This window comes from Felis catus, chromosome D1 (genome assembly GCF_018350175.1).
Source record: "Felis catus isolate Fca126 chromosome D1, F.catus_Fca126_mat1.0, whole genome shotgun sequence".
Classification (NCBI taxonomy): Eukaryota; Metazoa; Chordata; class Mammalia; order Carnivora; family Felidae; genus Felis; species Felis catus.
Window position 1 is genome coordinate 110,227,324 of NC_058377.1, and position 14,993 is coordinate 110,242,316.

At 62.5% G+C, this 14,993-nt stretch overlaps 1 protein-coding gene across 8 annotated transcripts; it reads right to left on the bottom strand.

Moving 5' to 3' along the window:
• Nucleotides 1–532: 532 nt before the first annotated feature.
• LOC105259663 (aldehyde dehydrogenase family 3 member B1-like) lies at nt 533–12,250 on the bottom strand. Of its 8 annotated transcripts, none has more exons than XM_045039618.1 (11): nt 12,032–12,250; nt 8,491–8,653; nt 6,167–6,472; nt 5,925–6,035; nt 5,693–5,813; nt 5,347–5,432; nt 4,769–4,850; nt 2,669–3,055; nt 1,773–1,939; nt 1,095–1,194; nt 533–822 (listed from the first exon to the last, which is right to left on the bottom strand). In XM_045039618.1, the coding sequence occupies exons 1-11, from the start codon at nt 12,088–12,090 to the stop codon at nt 638–640; spliced, it is 1,767 nt and encodes a 588-aa protein (XP_044895553.1). In that variant the 5' UTR covers nt 12,091–12,250; the 3' UTR covers nt 533–637. The 8 variants fall into 8 exon arrangements, with proteins under 8 accessions (XP_044895553.1, XP_044895552.1, XP_044895555.1 ...); XM_045039617.1 differs by having other exon boundaries at nt 534–822; nt 6,167–6,475; XM_045039620.1 differs by having other exon boundaries at nt 536–822; nt 6,398–6,472; nt 12,032–12,248.
• Nucleotides 12,251–14,993: the final 2,743 nt, after the last annotated feature.

The following is a 14,993-nucleotide window of genomic DNA, read 5'->3' on the forward strand; positions in this document are numbered from 1 at the left end:
TTCCTGTAAAAACTCGGTTCGGCCCCCTGCTGTCTCTAGACCTCAGTTTCCCCATATGTCGGATGGAGTGGCTAGGTTTAGACTCTGCCGACCACGATCTCCTCCTGGGAGTCTGCGGCCGGATGATAGACATGTCCGGAATGTGCACACCCCCTCCTGTGCCCAGAGGAGATGTGACTAATCACCCCTTGTACTCTTTCCTGTTGATTCCACCTACCCACAGCATCAGAGTCCTTGCCAGGGACATCGGGTGACTTCGGCAACTAGCCAGGTCCGGGCTCAAGATCAGATTATGTCAGCTCCCCAAACCAGGTGTGAGTGGCGCTGTTAGAAGTCGCCCTGTATTTGGGGGGCCTAATTATAGATCTGATACAAGGGAGTCCTTTCTAACCACAAGAATTCCATCACCAGGCATAGCCAAGCTGAATCAGGAGACCACAGGCAAGGACTTTGGCCCTGAAAACAGCCGGACCAAAGGCCCAGAGGTCCTGCCCAGCCTTTGTTGAGACAAAGGCCCAAGAAGACGACCTTTGCACTCCTGGACAGGATCCCCTCCCTCCGAGCCCCACACTGAACACCTGGGCAGCGGCAGGACAGAGGGATCGTGGGGGTAGGGCACTGGAGGGGCACAGGGTGTTCACAGGAGGGTGCAGCTGTGGGACCCCAAGGCCCAGCTGACCAGCTGCTCTCTGCTGTTAGTGTAGGGAGGGTAGCGGATTTCATTGAGCTTCTCCAGGCCGGGGTGGGAGAGCAGACAGGCGCGGTGGTGGGAGAAGGTGTCGAAGGAGAACTTGCCGTGGTATCGTCCCATCCCGCTGTTCCCTGCGAGGACGTGGAGGGGAGGGGCTGAGGCCGGCAGCCCACCCAGCCTCAGCAGCAGTCTCCTGCCCAAGTGGGGGCCCAGAGCTGGCAAGGACCTCAGGGAAAGCTGAGCCACTCAAAAAGCCATTGTGCGGATAGGGAAACTGAGGCCTTGAGAGACCCGGGGCCAGGAGCAAGAGAGTGAAGGCGAAACTGGGCCTTCCGGGGATCGGAGTACCCACCCGGGCTTCCCTGGGAATGGGGGCTGGAGGGTAGAGGAGGGCAGGGCTCACCGACTCCCCCCAGCGGCAGGGACGGCAGAGTCAGGTAGATGAAGCCTTCATTGCCTCCGAAACTCCCGCTGCTGGTCCGATCCAGTATCTGGTTCACTACCTGGGGGGAGGAGGGGGGCGGCCGGTGGTGGGCTTGTGATCCGGGAAGAGGGCTTGGGCCCTCAACCGTTCCACTGGGAGCAGAGCAGCCAACTTTGTTCCCGTCCTCTGCTGAGACATCTCCCCTCTGAGCCTCTGAGCCCCTTCCACATGGAGGGAGCCCGTGACCGTGAGGGGCGGCAGGAAGGGTAGGAAGCACCAGCCATGCACTGGCAGGCATGTCCCTCTGCCTGTCAGGTCCCCCGGAGCTCTGCCCCGTTCCCCCTTCAGGGCCTCTGCTTGCCCACACAGAGCCTTCATGCACTTTAGGAAGAAGGGGCTCTCTGAGCAGGCCAGATAGAAAAAGGCACCCCATCGTCTAGCTGGAGGCTAACCCGGCCAGGGCAGACGGCTGGCCAGCCACCCATCTGGCAGGTTTTCGGCCCTGCCCAAGCCCTCCCTGCCAGGAGCCTTGTGCAGGGAACCGTTGGCCAAGTGGTGCTGCCCTAACCCTCCCAGGGTGGGCTGTGATGGGGGGAGGTCACCAGTCTGCACCTTTTTTAAACCCCTTTCTTGTCCCAGCCCCACCCGAGCCCCCACCTGTTTGTTGTTGGAGAAGGCATACAGGGCCAGGGGCTTCTCCCGACGGTTGATGAAGTCGATGGCCTCGTCCAGGCTCCTCACGTTCACGATGGGCAGGATGGGTCCGAAGATCTCCTCCTGCATCACGGGTTCCATCTCCTCCACGTCCACCAGCACCGTGGGGGCTGCGGGCACAGGGGGCGGCTCAGCCCTGGGGAGGGGGGCCTCGGGCAGGGCTCAGGGACCTTCTGGGGAAGACAGTGTCCCCATGGCCCCCAGGAAGGACCGTGAGGGGTTCTCCAGCCTGGCCGGGGCTGAGGCGGAGCGCCCGTGCCTCCCAACGGTCTTCCCAGAGCCGGGGTCCAGGCTGGGCGCGGCCAGTGCAGCCGTGGGAGACTCGCAGCCCAGACTCGCGGCCCAGGTGGGAGCCTCTCGGCCCAGACTCGCAGCCCAGACTCGCAGCCCAGACTCGCGGCCCAGGTGGGAGCCTCGCGGCCCAGACTCGCAGCCCAGACTCGCAGCCCAGACTCACGGCCCAGGTGGGAGCCTCACAGCCCAGACTTGCGGCCCAGGTGGGAGCCTCCTGGCCCAGACTCGTGGCCCAGACTCGCGGCCCAGGTGGGAGCCTCTCGGCCCAGACTCACGGCCCAGACTCGCGGCCCAGACTCACAGCCCAGACTCGCGGCCCAGGTGGGAGCCTCCTGGCCCAGACTCGCGGCCCAGACTCGCGGCCCAGGTGGGAGCCTCGCGGCCCAGACTCGCGGCCCAGACTCGCGGCCCAGACTCGCAGCCCAGACTCGCGGCCCAAGTGGGAGCCTCGCGGCCCAGACTCGCGGCCCAGACTCGCGGCCCAGGCAGGACCCGCCTCATGGACGGGCCTTCCCACGGGGGTCGTGGCAGGACGGCAGGCTCACCGATGTAGCGCTCGCTCTCGTCGCTCTGGCCGCCAATGGCCACGCGGCCACAGCCCAGCAGGCCTCGGAGCCGCTGGAAGTGCTTGTCGCTGATGATGCGGCCCAGGTCCGGGGAGCTCCGGGGGTCCTCGCCGTAGAAGCGGGTGATGGCGCTCTGCAGGGCGGGCAGCAGCCGCTCCTGCGTGTCAGGGCTGCACAGGACGTAGTCGGGGGCCACGCAGGTCTGGCCGGTGTTGAAGTAGCGGAACCAGGCCAGGCGGTTGGCCACGGTCTGGGGGTCACAGTCGTCGTCCACGTAGCAGGGGTTCTTGCCCCCCAGCTCCAGCGTGACGGGCGTCAGGTGCTTGGCGGCGGCAGACATGACGATCCTGCCCACCCGAGGGCTCCCTGGTGGTGGACAGAAACCAGAGTGGCCCTCAGTCACCTCAGCCAGGCGGGACGGCCTCAGCCTGGGGATCGGGACCCCTCGAGGAGGGCCCACTCCCCGGAGAGCTGCACCAGGACCCTGCTCACGTCCTCCGCCAGACCAGCCCGAACAACGCAGGGTCTCCGTGGAGTCTGTGCAGGGCTCTGTGCGGGGCAGCCAGCCAGGCCCCTGCTCCCTCTCCCGAGCTGCCCGGTCAGAAATCCAGGCGCCCCTTGCCCTGCTTCTGGTCCCAGGCTCACCCTGCCAGTGACTCTTGCTTCCACGCTGCCCTGCACCCCTCCCCACCTCCCCAGGCTCCTCCAGCACTGACTCTGACTGCTCTGGCCCGAGACCAGACTCCAGCTCCAGGGCCGGCACCTGGGTCTCCCTCTCCGACCAACATGGCCGTCCTGCCCCCCTCACCACCCACCCTTCCCTCCGCTCCTGACTCTTGGTTGAAGTGGCCACCTGCTTGTCCCCACCTCTCTCCTCTGGCTTGATCTGCAGGGCCTCACAGTCCCCTCCACCCACCTTCCGCCCCCCCCCCGCCCCCTTCTTCCTTCAGGTCCTCCTGTCTTTCAAAACCATCTCTTTGTCTGGGAGGCCTTCCTGTGAGGTCCTCCCTGTCTGTTGAACCCCGACGAGCTTCCTGTCATGGGCCCTTCCAAGAGATGCTGTTCCTCTCTCTGTCCCCTGTGCCCTCGTTATGACGTGACAGAGTCTGGACAGGGCACGCTCTCTCAGAATGCAGTGAGCAAGTGAACAACACATTCCCCAGGCCATGTGCCGTGACAAAGGCTCCCATGAGTTCATGTGTCCTGGAGACAGACCTGTGACCATCGTCAGATAAGGAAAGGCCCGGAGAAGCCGGGAGGTTGTGGCAGAGTATGTCCGGGTCAGTCTGCCGGCCCCTACACAAGCTGCCCAGGCTCCTGGCCGCGGTCACGGGGGCCCAAGGCCCAAAACCCGCCAAGCCGCGGCTGGGATGCTAGAAGGAGGACCGCCTCCTCCCGGCTGTCCTCTCGCCCTCACTAGGAATCTGTAGGACCAGCTGAGGACCCTGCCCCCTGCTTCTATAGTCACCCTCCCTGACCGCCAGGGCAGGGGGCCTCTGGGCCCTGTCCCGGGCTTGTGGCAGGGTCTGGGGGGGGGCAGAGAGGCAGAGACAGCGCTCTCCCTGCTCTGACGTGGACAAAGGGTGCAAGGCAGGAGGCCAGTGAGCAAGATTCCCTCTCTTCCAGAACCTTGGCCAGGTAAGACTGCCACCTACCTGCCTCCTCGGCTCTTTCACTCAGAGAAACTTCCTCCTAGCCACTTGAAGCCAGGTGGTGCCTGGGCCTCGTGGACACATGTCAGGGAGATGACAAGTGACCTCTGAGAACAATTCGGAGGGCCTGGAAGGAAAATCCAGCCTTCCCCGATCCTGGCCCCAGGGGGTGACCCAGGCTGGGGGCCTCATTTCTTTGTCACCTTGGCCTCCAATCCCTCACCTGTCCAGCCCTCCACAAGGCCTCTGGGTTGGCGGGGTCACACGTACAAGGTCCTGAGGCCAGTGGGTGGTACGGAAGGTCGTGGGGGCACAATGAGAGCTCAGCAGGGACAGATGCTGTCCTCTGTGACACTGTGACCAGTGAAGGGGCCTGCGCCAGGGGATAGGACCCAGCCCTCCGAGGGTCCCGGGGGATCAGCCTCACCCGTGAAGAAGATGTAGTCGAACTTGTGCTCCAGCAGCTGCCCCGTCTCCTGGGGCCCGCCCGGCACCACGGCAAAGCAGCTCTGTAGGGCGGGATGGCAGACGGATCCCTCTGGGACCCCAGCCCGGAGACCCCAGAGGCTGGCCTGCCTGCGTGGGGCCGCCCCCCTTTGCCTGGCCTGACCCCCCAGTTGCCAGGGCTCTAGGTGGACCAGGTGGGACGAAGGTGGGAGCAGCGAGCTGCCCGGGGACACTGGGCACCTGCCAGTCGCAGCCCCACAGGCGCGTGGTTAAGAGCCTGGCTGGGGTTTGGGGGAGCGGAGGCTGGGGCGTGGCAAGCAGGGGTGACCAGATGACAGATGGGAGTCCCCAGGGGACAGGCCCCTCAGAGCACAGCTGTGATCCCCACCCCTCTGCTTCACCCAGAGGGAAAGAGGCTGAGGGGGTGGTGACCCGGCCACGGCCACACAACCCAGGGGAGGCAGGATTGAAGGTGGAACTCGGGTCCTGCCCGAGGGGGCCTGCCTGGCCCTGCTCGGCCCAAGGGTAGCTGCTCGGTCCCCTCCCTGCCCGGCTCACCTGGTCCAGGTATCGGGGCAGCACCTCAGCCAGGACCTTCTCGGTGCTCCTGCTGAACTCCGATGGCTTCAGCACCACGCAGTTCCCTGCAGGCCAGGGCAGGGCAGGGGGAGCGCTGGGAGAGGGGTGGCCCCTCCCGTCCCGCCTCACTCTCCTTTCAGTTGAGGAATCTGGCTCAGAGAGGTGACCGACGGGCCCAAGGCCCCACAGCCCGGGCATGGTGGGCCAGCTGGGAAGCAGGTTTTCTTAGCCAATTATTGCCGGCTCCCTGCTCACTGGCTCTGTGGGCCACCGTGAGGCCCGAGGGCGGGGACAGCGGCAGCGGGAAGGTGGAAACTGCTCTCACCTGCGGCAAGGGCGCCCACCAGGGGCACGAGGGTCAGGTTCACAGGGTAGTTCCAGGGGGCGATGACAAGCACCAGGCCGAAGGGCTCCTTCCGGATGAAGGCCGAGTCCAGCTGCGTGGCCTGGGCCCCCGCCAGCATGGTGGTGAGTGACGAGGCGTAGAGACCCCCCCAGCCGCTCTGTGCCGCCCTCCACCTGGCTGCCCGCCCGCCCTGACCCCCAGGCTGGCTCACCAGATTCTTGGGCACTTTCTCATCCTTCATCCAGGCCCTCAGATTCCTGAGGGCCAAGTTGATCTCACTCTGGGTGATGCTGATCTCAGACACTTCCGACTCGAAGGCTGACTGCGGGGGAGAGGCCAGGGGACCCGCGTTGGCAGCTGGCCAGGGCCCTGTGGCGGGCACAGCCTCCTCCAAGCAAGCCCTCCTCTTATTTGCTCGTTCATTCATCCACTCAGTGGTCGGTGAATGCTTACAGTGCCCGGAGCGCAGCCGTGACCGGATGCACGGACAGCCTGATGACCCGGACAGAGCCGATGTTGTAGAGGAACAGCCAACATGCTAGGGAGAACACTGATGTGACAAGAGCAAGGGAAGGCGAAACACGGTGAGAGGAAGGGGCGCCTGGGTGGCGCAGTCAGCGCTGGCCTCGGAGATGCGGGGACATTTGAGCAGCGAAGATAGGGAGGAAGGGAGCCCAAGGATACCTGGAGGCAGAATCTTCCAGGCAAAGGGCACAGCATGTGCAAAGGCCCTGAGGCGGGTGCAGGCTGGCTATGTTCCTGCTAAACAAAGAGCACAGTGGGTGAGGTGATGGGCCCAGGCAACGGGGGCGAGGACTGTCGAGCAGAGCAGGGACAAGATCTAATTCAACTGTCGGTGTGGCCGCGCTGTGGCCTGCTGTGTGGCTATCAGTCTGCAGGGGAACACCGGGGACAGATGTCCCTGGGTGATTGTGGATAGTTCCCACGGCCCAGGGGACAGGGCAGGAGTGAGAGAGAGGCAAAAATCAATAGGGGGATTATTATCCTGATTTCTGCCTGTGGGTATGTCTGTTCCACTCCTGCCGGGGAGAAGAGACCCGGCCGAGGGCTACAGGAGCTGGAGGCCCATGGCCTGGGATACAGAGTCAGGCCGTCCTGATGCCCGAGACTCGGCTGTTATAGTGCAAGCTCTCCCCCACTAGAATCGAGAGGGGCGAGCCTGAGGTGTGCCGGGACAGTCCAGAGAGTGAACCGAAGCCTGTCCAGGGTCACTCAACGAGCCAGGGGCAAGGCCAGGGCCAGAGCTGAGCCTTGAGGAAGAGGGAGCCGGGACCTTGGGGAAAAGAACCACATACACCGGCGCTTCTAGGAGCTGAGCCTGGTTCAGGCATGCCTTCCGCTGAGCCCGTGTCCAAAGCTCACGTTCCTGCCCAGCAAGGTGGCCCTTGACCTGAGCGAGGTTTGGACCAGTTTACGAGCAGGCTGGACCCAGCTGAACTTTGGAAGAGGAGGCTGTTTTCATCCAGGGCTGTGTGCCCTGAGGCAAGAACGCGCCCTCTCTGAGCCTCCTGTGGGGATGACTGGGGGTGACTGTCCCTCCCTGGAAGGACTGTTGGGGGTGAAATGAGAGAACTGGTTCAGGGAAGGCAGGGCAGATGCTGTCTACCAGAAGGGTCAGGGGCAGGATTGATTTCCTGTGCTCCCGGAGCCTTGAGGAGTTGGAATGAGAGGCAGTAGGTAAAACCTGAGCCCAAGGGAGAAAAGGGACCAGCTAGACGGGTCAGGTCTCACAGAGGCGGCCAGGCCAGGCCAGCAGGTGGGCGGTGGCCGAGGCTCACTGGGGGTGGGAGATGTGGGCCCCTCCGTCCTGGACCAGGCCCAGGGAGTGGGACACTTCCCACAGAAGGCAAAGCTGGGCCCCTCAGGCAAGGGCACACCAAGGGGGATGTGGTCCGGCACGCTGGTTTCATAGAGAGACGGACGATTCCAGAAATGGCCGACAAGGAAGCCTGGGCCTCACCTGGCCACAGTCCCAGCGCATCCTGGTGAATGGCAGGTCGGGGACACTGAGAAAGGGAACAGGCATCGCCAGGCCACACCCTCAACATGAGTCCTTGTGGCCGCACTTTGCCGTCCCCAAAGGACGGGGGTGCCCTGATCCATGACCCCGGGTGCCGTGAGGCACTGTTCTCCGTGTCTCTGCTCAAATGCCATCTTCTTGGGGGAACTGTCCCTGACCTCCTGACCTCCACATATAAGACAGCACCCTGATCCTGGTCCTCTCCCGCCCCCTTCGCCCCGGGACGGTCTCTCCATCCAACGGGCTATACAATTATTTATTTATTGTTCTGTGCTTCCCTCTAGAAGGCCAGCTCCCTGGGCACAGGGACTTTGTTTTTTCCCCTGTTGCACCCCCAGAGCCTAGAACCGTGTACCTGGCACGTAGTAGGTCCTCAGTAAATAGTTGTGGAGTGGGTGAAGAAATGAGTGGATGGCCCTGCAGAACAGGCCCTCCAGGCACAGGGAAGGGGGTGGGGCTTGATGGGCTTTTAGTTTCCCTTCCTGGGGGCCTAGAGGATGCCACTGTCCCCGCCCACTTATCCTGGCCTCCCCAGCCCTGCCCCCCAGCCCCACCCCCTTCCCATCCTTGCTCCCCAGCCCCGCCCCTTCCCATCCTTGCCCCCCAGCCCTGCTCCCCCTTCCCATCCTTGCCCCCCAGCCCTGCTCCTCCAGCCCCGCCCCCCCTCCCATCCTTGCCCCCATGCATCCCTGGTCCCCCAGTCCTGCCCCCTCACCCCTGCCCCGCCCCCCCTCACCTTGTGCAGGTCCTGCGCCAGCGCCTCCTGCAGAAGCTGCTTGTGTTCCTGCAGGAAGCGGCCCAGGCCCCTGAGCTGCGCCTCCCGGAACTCGGCCGGCCGAGTCCGCCCTGCGCTGAAGGCCTCCCGCAGCCGCCTCAGCGTGTCCGCGAAGGGGTCCATCCTGCAGGGAAGGGGCGGCGTGGGCCAGGGCTCCCCCACCCTCACGGCCAGTCGCCTCGCCCCCGGCCCTGGCCGCAGCCACGAGGGCTCAGGACACTCCCGCAGGGACACACGTGTAGCCCCAGAGGGCCCGGGCTGCCCCCGCGCACGCCTCCAATGTGTGTGCCCCACCCACACTGGCGCCTGGGTCCCCTCCAGCCCTGGCACCAGGCCGCAAGCAAAACTGAGAAGCAGGGATTCAACGGGTGACACGGAGGGCCCCCTCTGGGCCTGAAGCAGGGACTCTGACGGTTCTTAACAGAATGCTTGCAGTGGCTCACGGGGAAAGCGAGGCCGGGCGTGCCATCCACAGGTGCCCGCAGGGGAAGGAGGGCCTCGGGTCTGCTCTGGGGAGGTGGTCCTGGAAGGAGGGTCTCAGCGCAAGGAGCAGAGGAACATTCTGGTGGGCGAGCATGCACGGAAAGGCAGAGGCGGAGGGCCAGGTTGAGAGCTGAGAGAGCCTGGGGCCTCGAATCCCTCTGGGCCGTAGCCAGACGGCCCAAGGGAACCCCCGCAGGGCTGAGGGTGGGGGGGGGGGTTGCGGGGGGCCAGGGAGCAGGGGCCCGGCAGAGGGGGTGCATTCCCTAGACCTAGAGCAAAAGGGGGTTCTGAGCACCCCAACCCAGAGGCTACCTGTGTGCCTCCCTGTCTTTCTGTGTCTGTCTGTCCGTGTGCATATTTCTGTCTCTCTGTGTGCCTGTGTGTGTCTGTGTGTACGTCTCTGTGTGTGTGTCTGTCTGTCCATGTGGTCTTGGGCTGTCCTCTGTCCTCAGCCGCATCTCACAGGCCGGAGCCCAGGACCTCAGCGCGCTGGCCGTGGAGGAGATGGGGCTCAGCCTCTCCCCTGGGCACCTGCAGTTCGGCGGTCCCATCCGTGCCTCCACCACTCCCAGGGCCCCAGGCCGGTCACTCCTTCTCTCCGAGCCTCAGTCTCCTCATCTGGGAAGTGGGAACAGCCCACCTCTGTGGAGCACACAGCACAGGCCTGGCCGTGCAGCCCTCAGCGCACGTCGGCGGCCGTGGTTACTATTCTCGGAAACCATGACACAAGGAAATCAGCTAGTGCCCGGCTCAGGGGGTTGTCCCAGCGGGGGAATTCGGGGCGACGGGACAGATGCTGCACACACTCCCAGGCGGTCTGCAGATGCCTCCCTCCCCCTGGCGGTGAGGCCGTCACTCCTGGCACTGTGCACTCCCTTCCGTGGGGACAGGGGCTCTGGACCACAGGGTCCAGAGGATACAGTCCACAGTAGTTGCTCAGTAAAGACTTGTTCTTGTCACGGGCTGGAAGGGGGCCCCGGTCGTGCCCGCCCACAGCCAGGCCCGGTGTGTGTGTGGGGGGGGACTGCGTCCCACCTAGACCGCTGCCCCAGACAGCAGAGCCCCATTTCCTCCTGAGCACTTCCCGGAGGAGCGAGGCCTGAGTGGACCACGGCACTGCCCACCCTCAGTCCCAGAGCTCTGCCTGGAATGCCAGCATCACCCTCCCTCACCCAGCTTTCCCTGCCTGGGGTTCAAACAGCTCCTGGTCCTATCAGCCCTGCTCTAACTTTGTCCATGGCTCCCTAGTACCTCTCTAGGGTCAAAAGCCTCAGCCCTGAATCGAGGCCCAGAGCGGAGGAGTCTGGGATGAGTTATGGCACCTGGGGGTCCCGATGTCCACCCCAAGATCCTGGCCCCAGCCCATGGTACCTTTTCCAGGTGAGGCTGGCAGGGCAGGAGCCCCCTGCCTTTCTCAGCCGTCATTGTCTGTGTCCCCATTGTGCACACCTGGGGTGCCTGGGGACAATCTCAGACTCAGCTCAAGGGTGGCCAGATCCCCAGCCCCATCCCCACTGTTGCCCAGTAAGTGAGGAAACAGACAGCTGGGTGGGGGGTGAGGTCAGCAGCAAGGCCAGGGGTGGGGCTGGAGCTGACCAGCTGGTTCCTGCTTCTCATCCAAGGTGCCTCCCTGTCGTGCCTTCCCTGCTGCAGGGGAGCAAGGCCTCAGGAGTTGCTGACAAGAAACTCCCGGCTGCTTGTCAGAGAGGCTTTGGCCGGGCCCGGGCCATGTGGGTGACTGCAAAAGACTCGGTCGGCCCTTCGGGACCTCACAGTCTAAACACAGAGGAACAGGGGCGCCTGGGTGGCCCCAGTCGGTGGCCCAGATCTTGATCTCACGGTTTGTGAGTTCGAACACCCGCATCGGGCTCTGTGCTGACAGCTCGGAGCCTGGAGCCTGCTTCGGGTTCTGGGTCTCCCCTTCTCTCTCTGCCCCTCCCTTGCTCGCACTCTCCGTCTCTCTCTCTCTCTCTCTCTCTCAAAAATGAACATTAAAAAAAATCAAACACAGAACGGTGGCACCGAAAGCAATCCCCAAGCGTGAAAGGGTGTGCCGCGGGCTCCGAGAGGCCGGCGACAGGCCCCACCAGCGGGAGCCAGCTGCAGCGGGGAAGGGGCAGGGGCGGAGGCTCTCGGGGGGCACGCGTTCTGGGCAGAGGGACGCGCGTGTGCCCGGGGTTTGAGAAACAAGACACAGCTGGGCAGGGCCCTGCAGTTTATCCCGCGGCCAGTGGGCACGTCCCAGAACACAGGCTACATGGGGAGCACAGCCGGTGCCCCGGAGCTGAGTGCTTGGTGTGCGACGTCTCTTTTGAGCCTCGCGGGTTTCGTTACTGCCCCGTTGGAAGGATGAGGAAACCGGGGCTCCGAGAGGCGACCCGATTTGCCCTCCTCGAGGCTGCTATGTGGCGGCTTCAGTCCCAGTCTGTGTGGCCCTAGCCCCTCACCCCACCGGCACTGAGACCCTGCACCAAGGTGCACCCTGGGCTTTTTTATTGACTTCCTAGCATCTCTCCGCCTCTCCCAGATGTTCCGTAGTAAGCTTGCGATACTTCCAGAAGCGGAAAGAAATGTCAGTAAGCGTCGCTTTTACAACCCTATATCAAAGACAGCTCTGGCCTCGCCTCCCGAGGAGCTCCCCCCTTTTTGTCTCCCGACTCCAGCCATCCCCATCCCAGCCCCGGTGACACCTGGCTGGTCCCAGTCTGTCCACATGCTGCCTCCTCCCCCAGCCTGGGAGCTCCTCCGGGAAGGATGGGATCTGTCCCCCCACCCCCACCCCCTGGGGCTAGACCAACACAGGCCTGGAGGGATGGTTCCTCCGAGGGTGTTCCCAGGAACCTGCCTGTGGGGGGGGGGGAGTGGAGGGGGGGGGTGGAAAGTGAGATCCAGTCAGAAGGCACAGCCGGAGCAGGGCAGTGACACCTGCCTGAGCTGAGCCCGCTCCCGACCCCTGGCCCTGTGGCCCCACATTTCACTCCCTCGCGCTGCTGGCTCCCGACCGCAGGGCCCCACGTACCCCAGTGTGGGCTCCGACCCTGGATCCTTCGCTGCACCTTTGCCCTCTTTGCCTGACATTCTGCCTCCAGGGGTGCTGATTCTGCTCCTCGGCCCGGTCTCACCCCTGCTTCTGCCGTCTGCCAATCCTCCCAGGAGCCCCAGCAGCCTGTCGGCTTCTACCAGACTCCTGTGCCCAGGCCCCGCAGTGGAGCGGCTGTGGGGGAGACCTAGCAGAAGCTGCCTCTTAATTCATAGACCTACACCCCTCCCCAGGCTGGGCTGGGAGTTGGCTGCATTTGTTTAGAGAACAGGTCTGGCAACTCCGGGCCACTCTGAGTGTGGTGGCAGGGAGTTGTGTGAGAAGGAGACAAATCCCCCAGGGGGCTTTAGGATGAAAAGATCAGTGGGACCCTGGTGGGAAATGTTGCCTCCTCCAGGAAGCCCTCAGCCAGCAGGGTTTTATGGCCCACCCAGGTCCCTGCACACACCCCCCAACCTCATGCCATTGAGCCCCTTTAGTTCCCCTCTCCTATATGTGTCTGACTGGCATCCTCAGGGCAGAGGAAGGGGCTGTGAGCCGAGAGAGCCTGGACTGGGGGTGAGGGGGACACCTGTAGAGCTGCGGGTGGTTACCTCGTTTTTTTGTTCACTTACTCTCTTATTCACTGTGGGACCCTGGGTAAGTTACTTAACCTCTCTGAGCCTCTCCAGGTCGCAAGAGTGCTTGTCATGGTCCTTGAGAGGATCACCCGGGAAGATTAGACCAAGACCACCCATGGCGGAGGGCTGCGGAGAGCGGTTCCAGGCAGAGCGTGTGAGAACCCACCGTGTACCCTGAGATCATCCCCTGGCTCTGATTGGAATCAGCCAAGCAGGAGCCACAGCCTGCCACAAACCCCAGACCGGAGTCTGGGCCCGAGCCTCGGATGTCAGTGCTGTTATGAGCCCGGGAAGGGGACCGGTGGGCTGGCGAGGCTCACTGTAGAGCGGAGGGGGAGCGTGGCAGCTGAGGACGCCCCCTGACCCCAAACCATTGGCTCATGCCTTCGGGTGGGTGAATTGTATCTTAATGAAGCTGTTAAAATAAAAGAAAACAAAAGCAAGCAAACCTGAACCATGAAGGCTGAACAGCCCGTAAGCGAATAACAAAACGCTCCACCCCAGCAGCAGTTGACAAAACGTAAGATAAAACCTTCGTAAGACACCTTTGCCGCCCCATGTTGTCAGTTTCCTGCGGCTGCTCTAACAAATGACCACAAACACTGTCTCACCGTCCTGGAGGCCAGAAGGCCCAAATCAGGGCCATGCTTCCCCTTGGGGTTCTAGAAAGAGTCCTTTCCTGCCTCCCCTGGCTTCTGTGGCTTCCCACATCCCTGGGCTTGTGGCCACGTACCTCCTACCTTCGTGGGGTCTTCTCAGTGTTGAGTCTCTCCCTGCCTCTCTCTTACTGGGACACTTGTGATTGAGTTCGGGGTCCATCAGACATTCCAGGATGGTTTCCTCCTCTCAAGATCCTTATCTTAATCACACATGCAAAGTTTTTTTTTTTAATTTTTAATTTTTTTTTCAACGTTTATTTATTTTTGGGACAGAGAGAGACAGAGCATGAACGGGGGAGGGGCAGAGAGAGAGGGAGACACAGAATCGGAAACAAGCTCCAGGCTCCGAGCCATCAGCCCAGAGCCCGACGCGGGGCTCGAACTCCCGGACCGCGAGATCGTGACCTGGCTGAAGTCGGACGCTTAACCGACTGCGCCACCCAGGTGCCCCTTTTTTTTTAATTTTTAAAAAATGTTTATATATTTTTGAGACAGAGTGAGACAGAGCATGAACAGGGGAGGGTCAGAGAGAGAGGGAGACACAGAATCCGAAGCAGGCTCCAGGCTCCGAGGTGTCAGCACAGAGCCCGACGCAGGGCTCGAACTCACGGACCGTGAGATCATGGCCTGAGCCGAAGTCAGACGCTTAACGGACTGAGCCACCCAGGCGCCCCTGCAAAGATATTGTTTTAAGTTTATTTACTTATTTTGGGAGTGAGGAGGGGCAGAAAGAGAGAGAGAATGAGAATGTGTTGGGCACAGAGCCCAACGTGAGGCTCAATCCCACGCACTGTGAGCTCATGACCTGAGCTGAAATCAAGAGTTGGATGCTCAACTCACTGAGCCGCCCAGGCACCCTCAAAGCCACTTTTTTGAAAGTAACGTCTCACTCACAGAGGAGGTGGACACGTCTTTGGGAGCCATCGTCAGCCTCCCGTAGGAAGCAAAAGCCACTTGCTTTAACATCCTGGAAAATGATGGATCATGACTCCCAGGAAAACGTAGTGAAATCATCAACAAATATTTGCTGAGCATTTAAGGAGAGAGCCTCACCTGGGACCTGGCTTTGAACTAGCCCTGCACAGGGCAGTAGTCTCAAAGTTGGAGAGGGACGCTAGACAGTGGAACAGTGTTGGGCAGACAGAGGCTGTGCCGGCCAGGGGCACCTCTCGGACGAGGCTGTATCTGAGCTGACCCCTCAGTGAGATGAGCCGGGCACTCAGACACCTGCAGCTGGGAGGGAAGAGAGTCCGTTCCAGGCAGACGGACTCAAGCATAAACATCTGAGGGCAAGAGGAGGATCAACGTGGCTGCGCATCAGTGAGACCGAGCAGAGGGAAGACAGGGGACATGGAAGGAGCACCTTGGGGTCGGTGCGTCCACTGAGGGATGCCATCACCCCCAGCTGACAGCCACCACCCTAGATGATTCTTTCAAGGAGTTCTGCGGCCACGGGGAAGCCACGAATGGGTGATGGCTGAAGGGTGGGATGGGTTGAGAGTGGGGAGATCCAGGGGCGCATATAGGGATGGCCCAGGTGGGGAAGGTAGAAGGGACAGGGCACGTGGTTGTGGGGTGAGGGCTGGCAGAGTCGGGGGTGGAGAATGAGGGACGGATTTCCTCTGGACTTTTCTGTGCTTCCCGTGATGTGACATCGGCCGG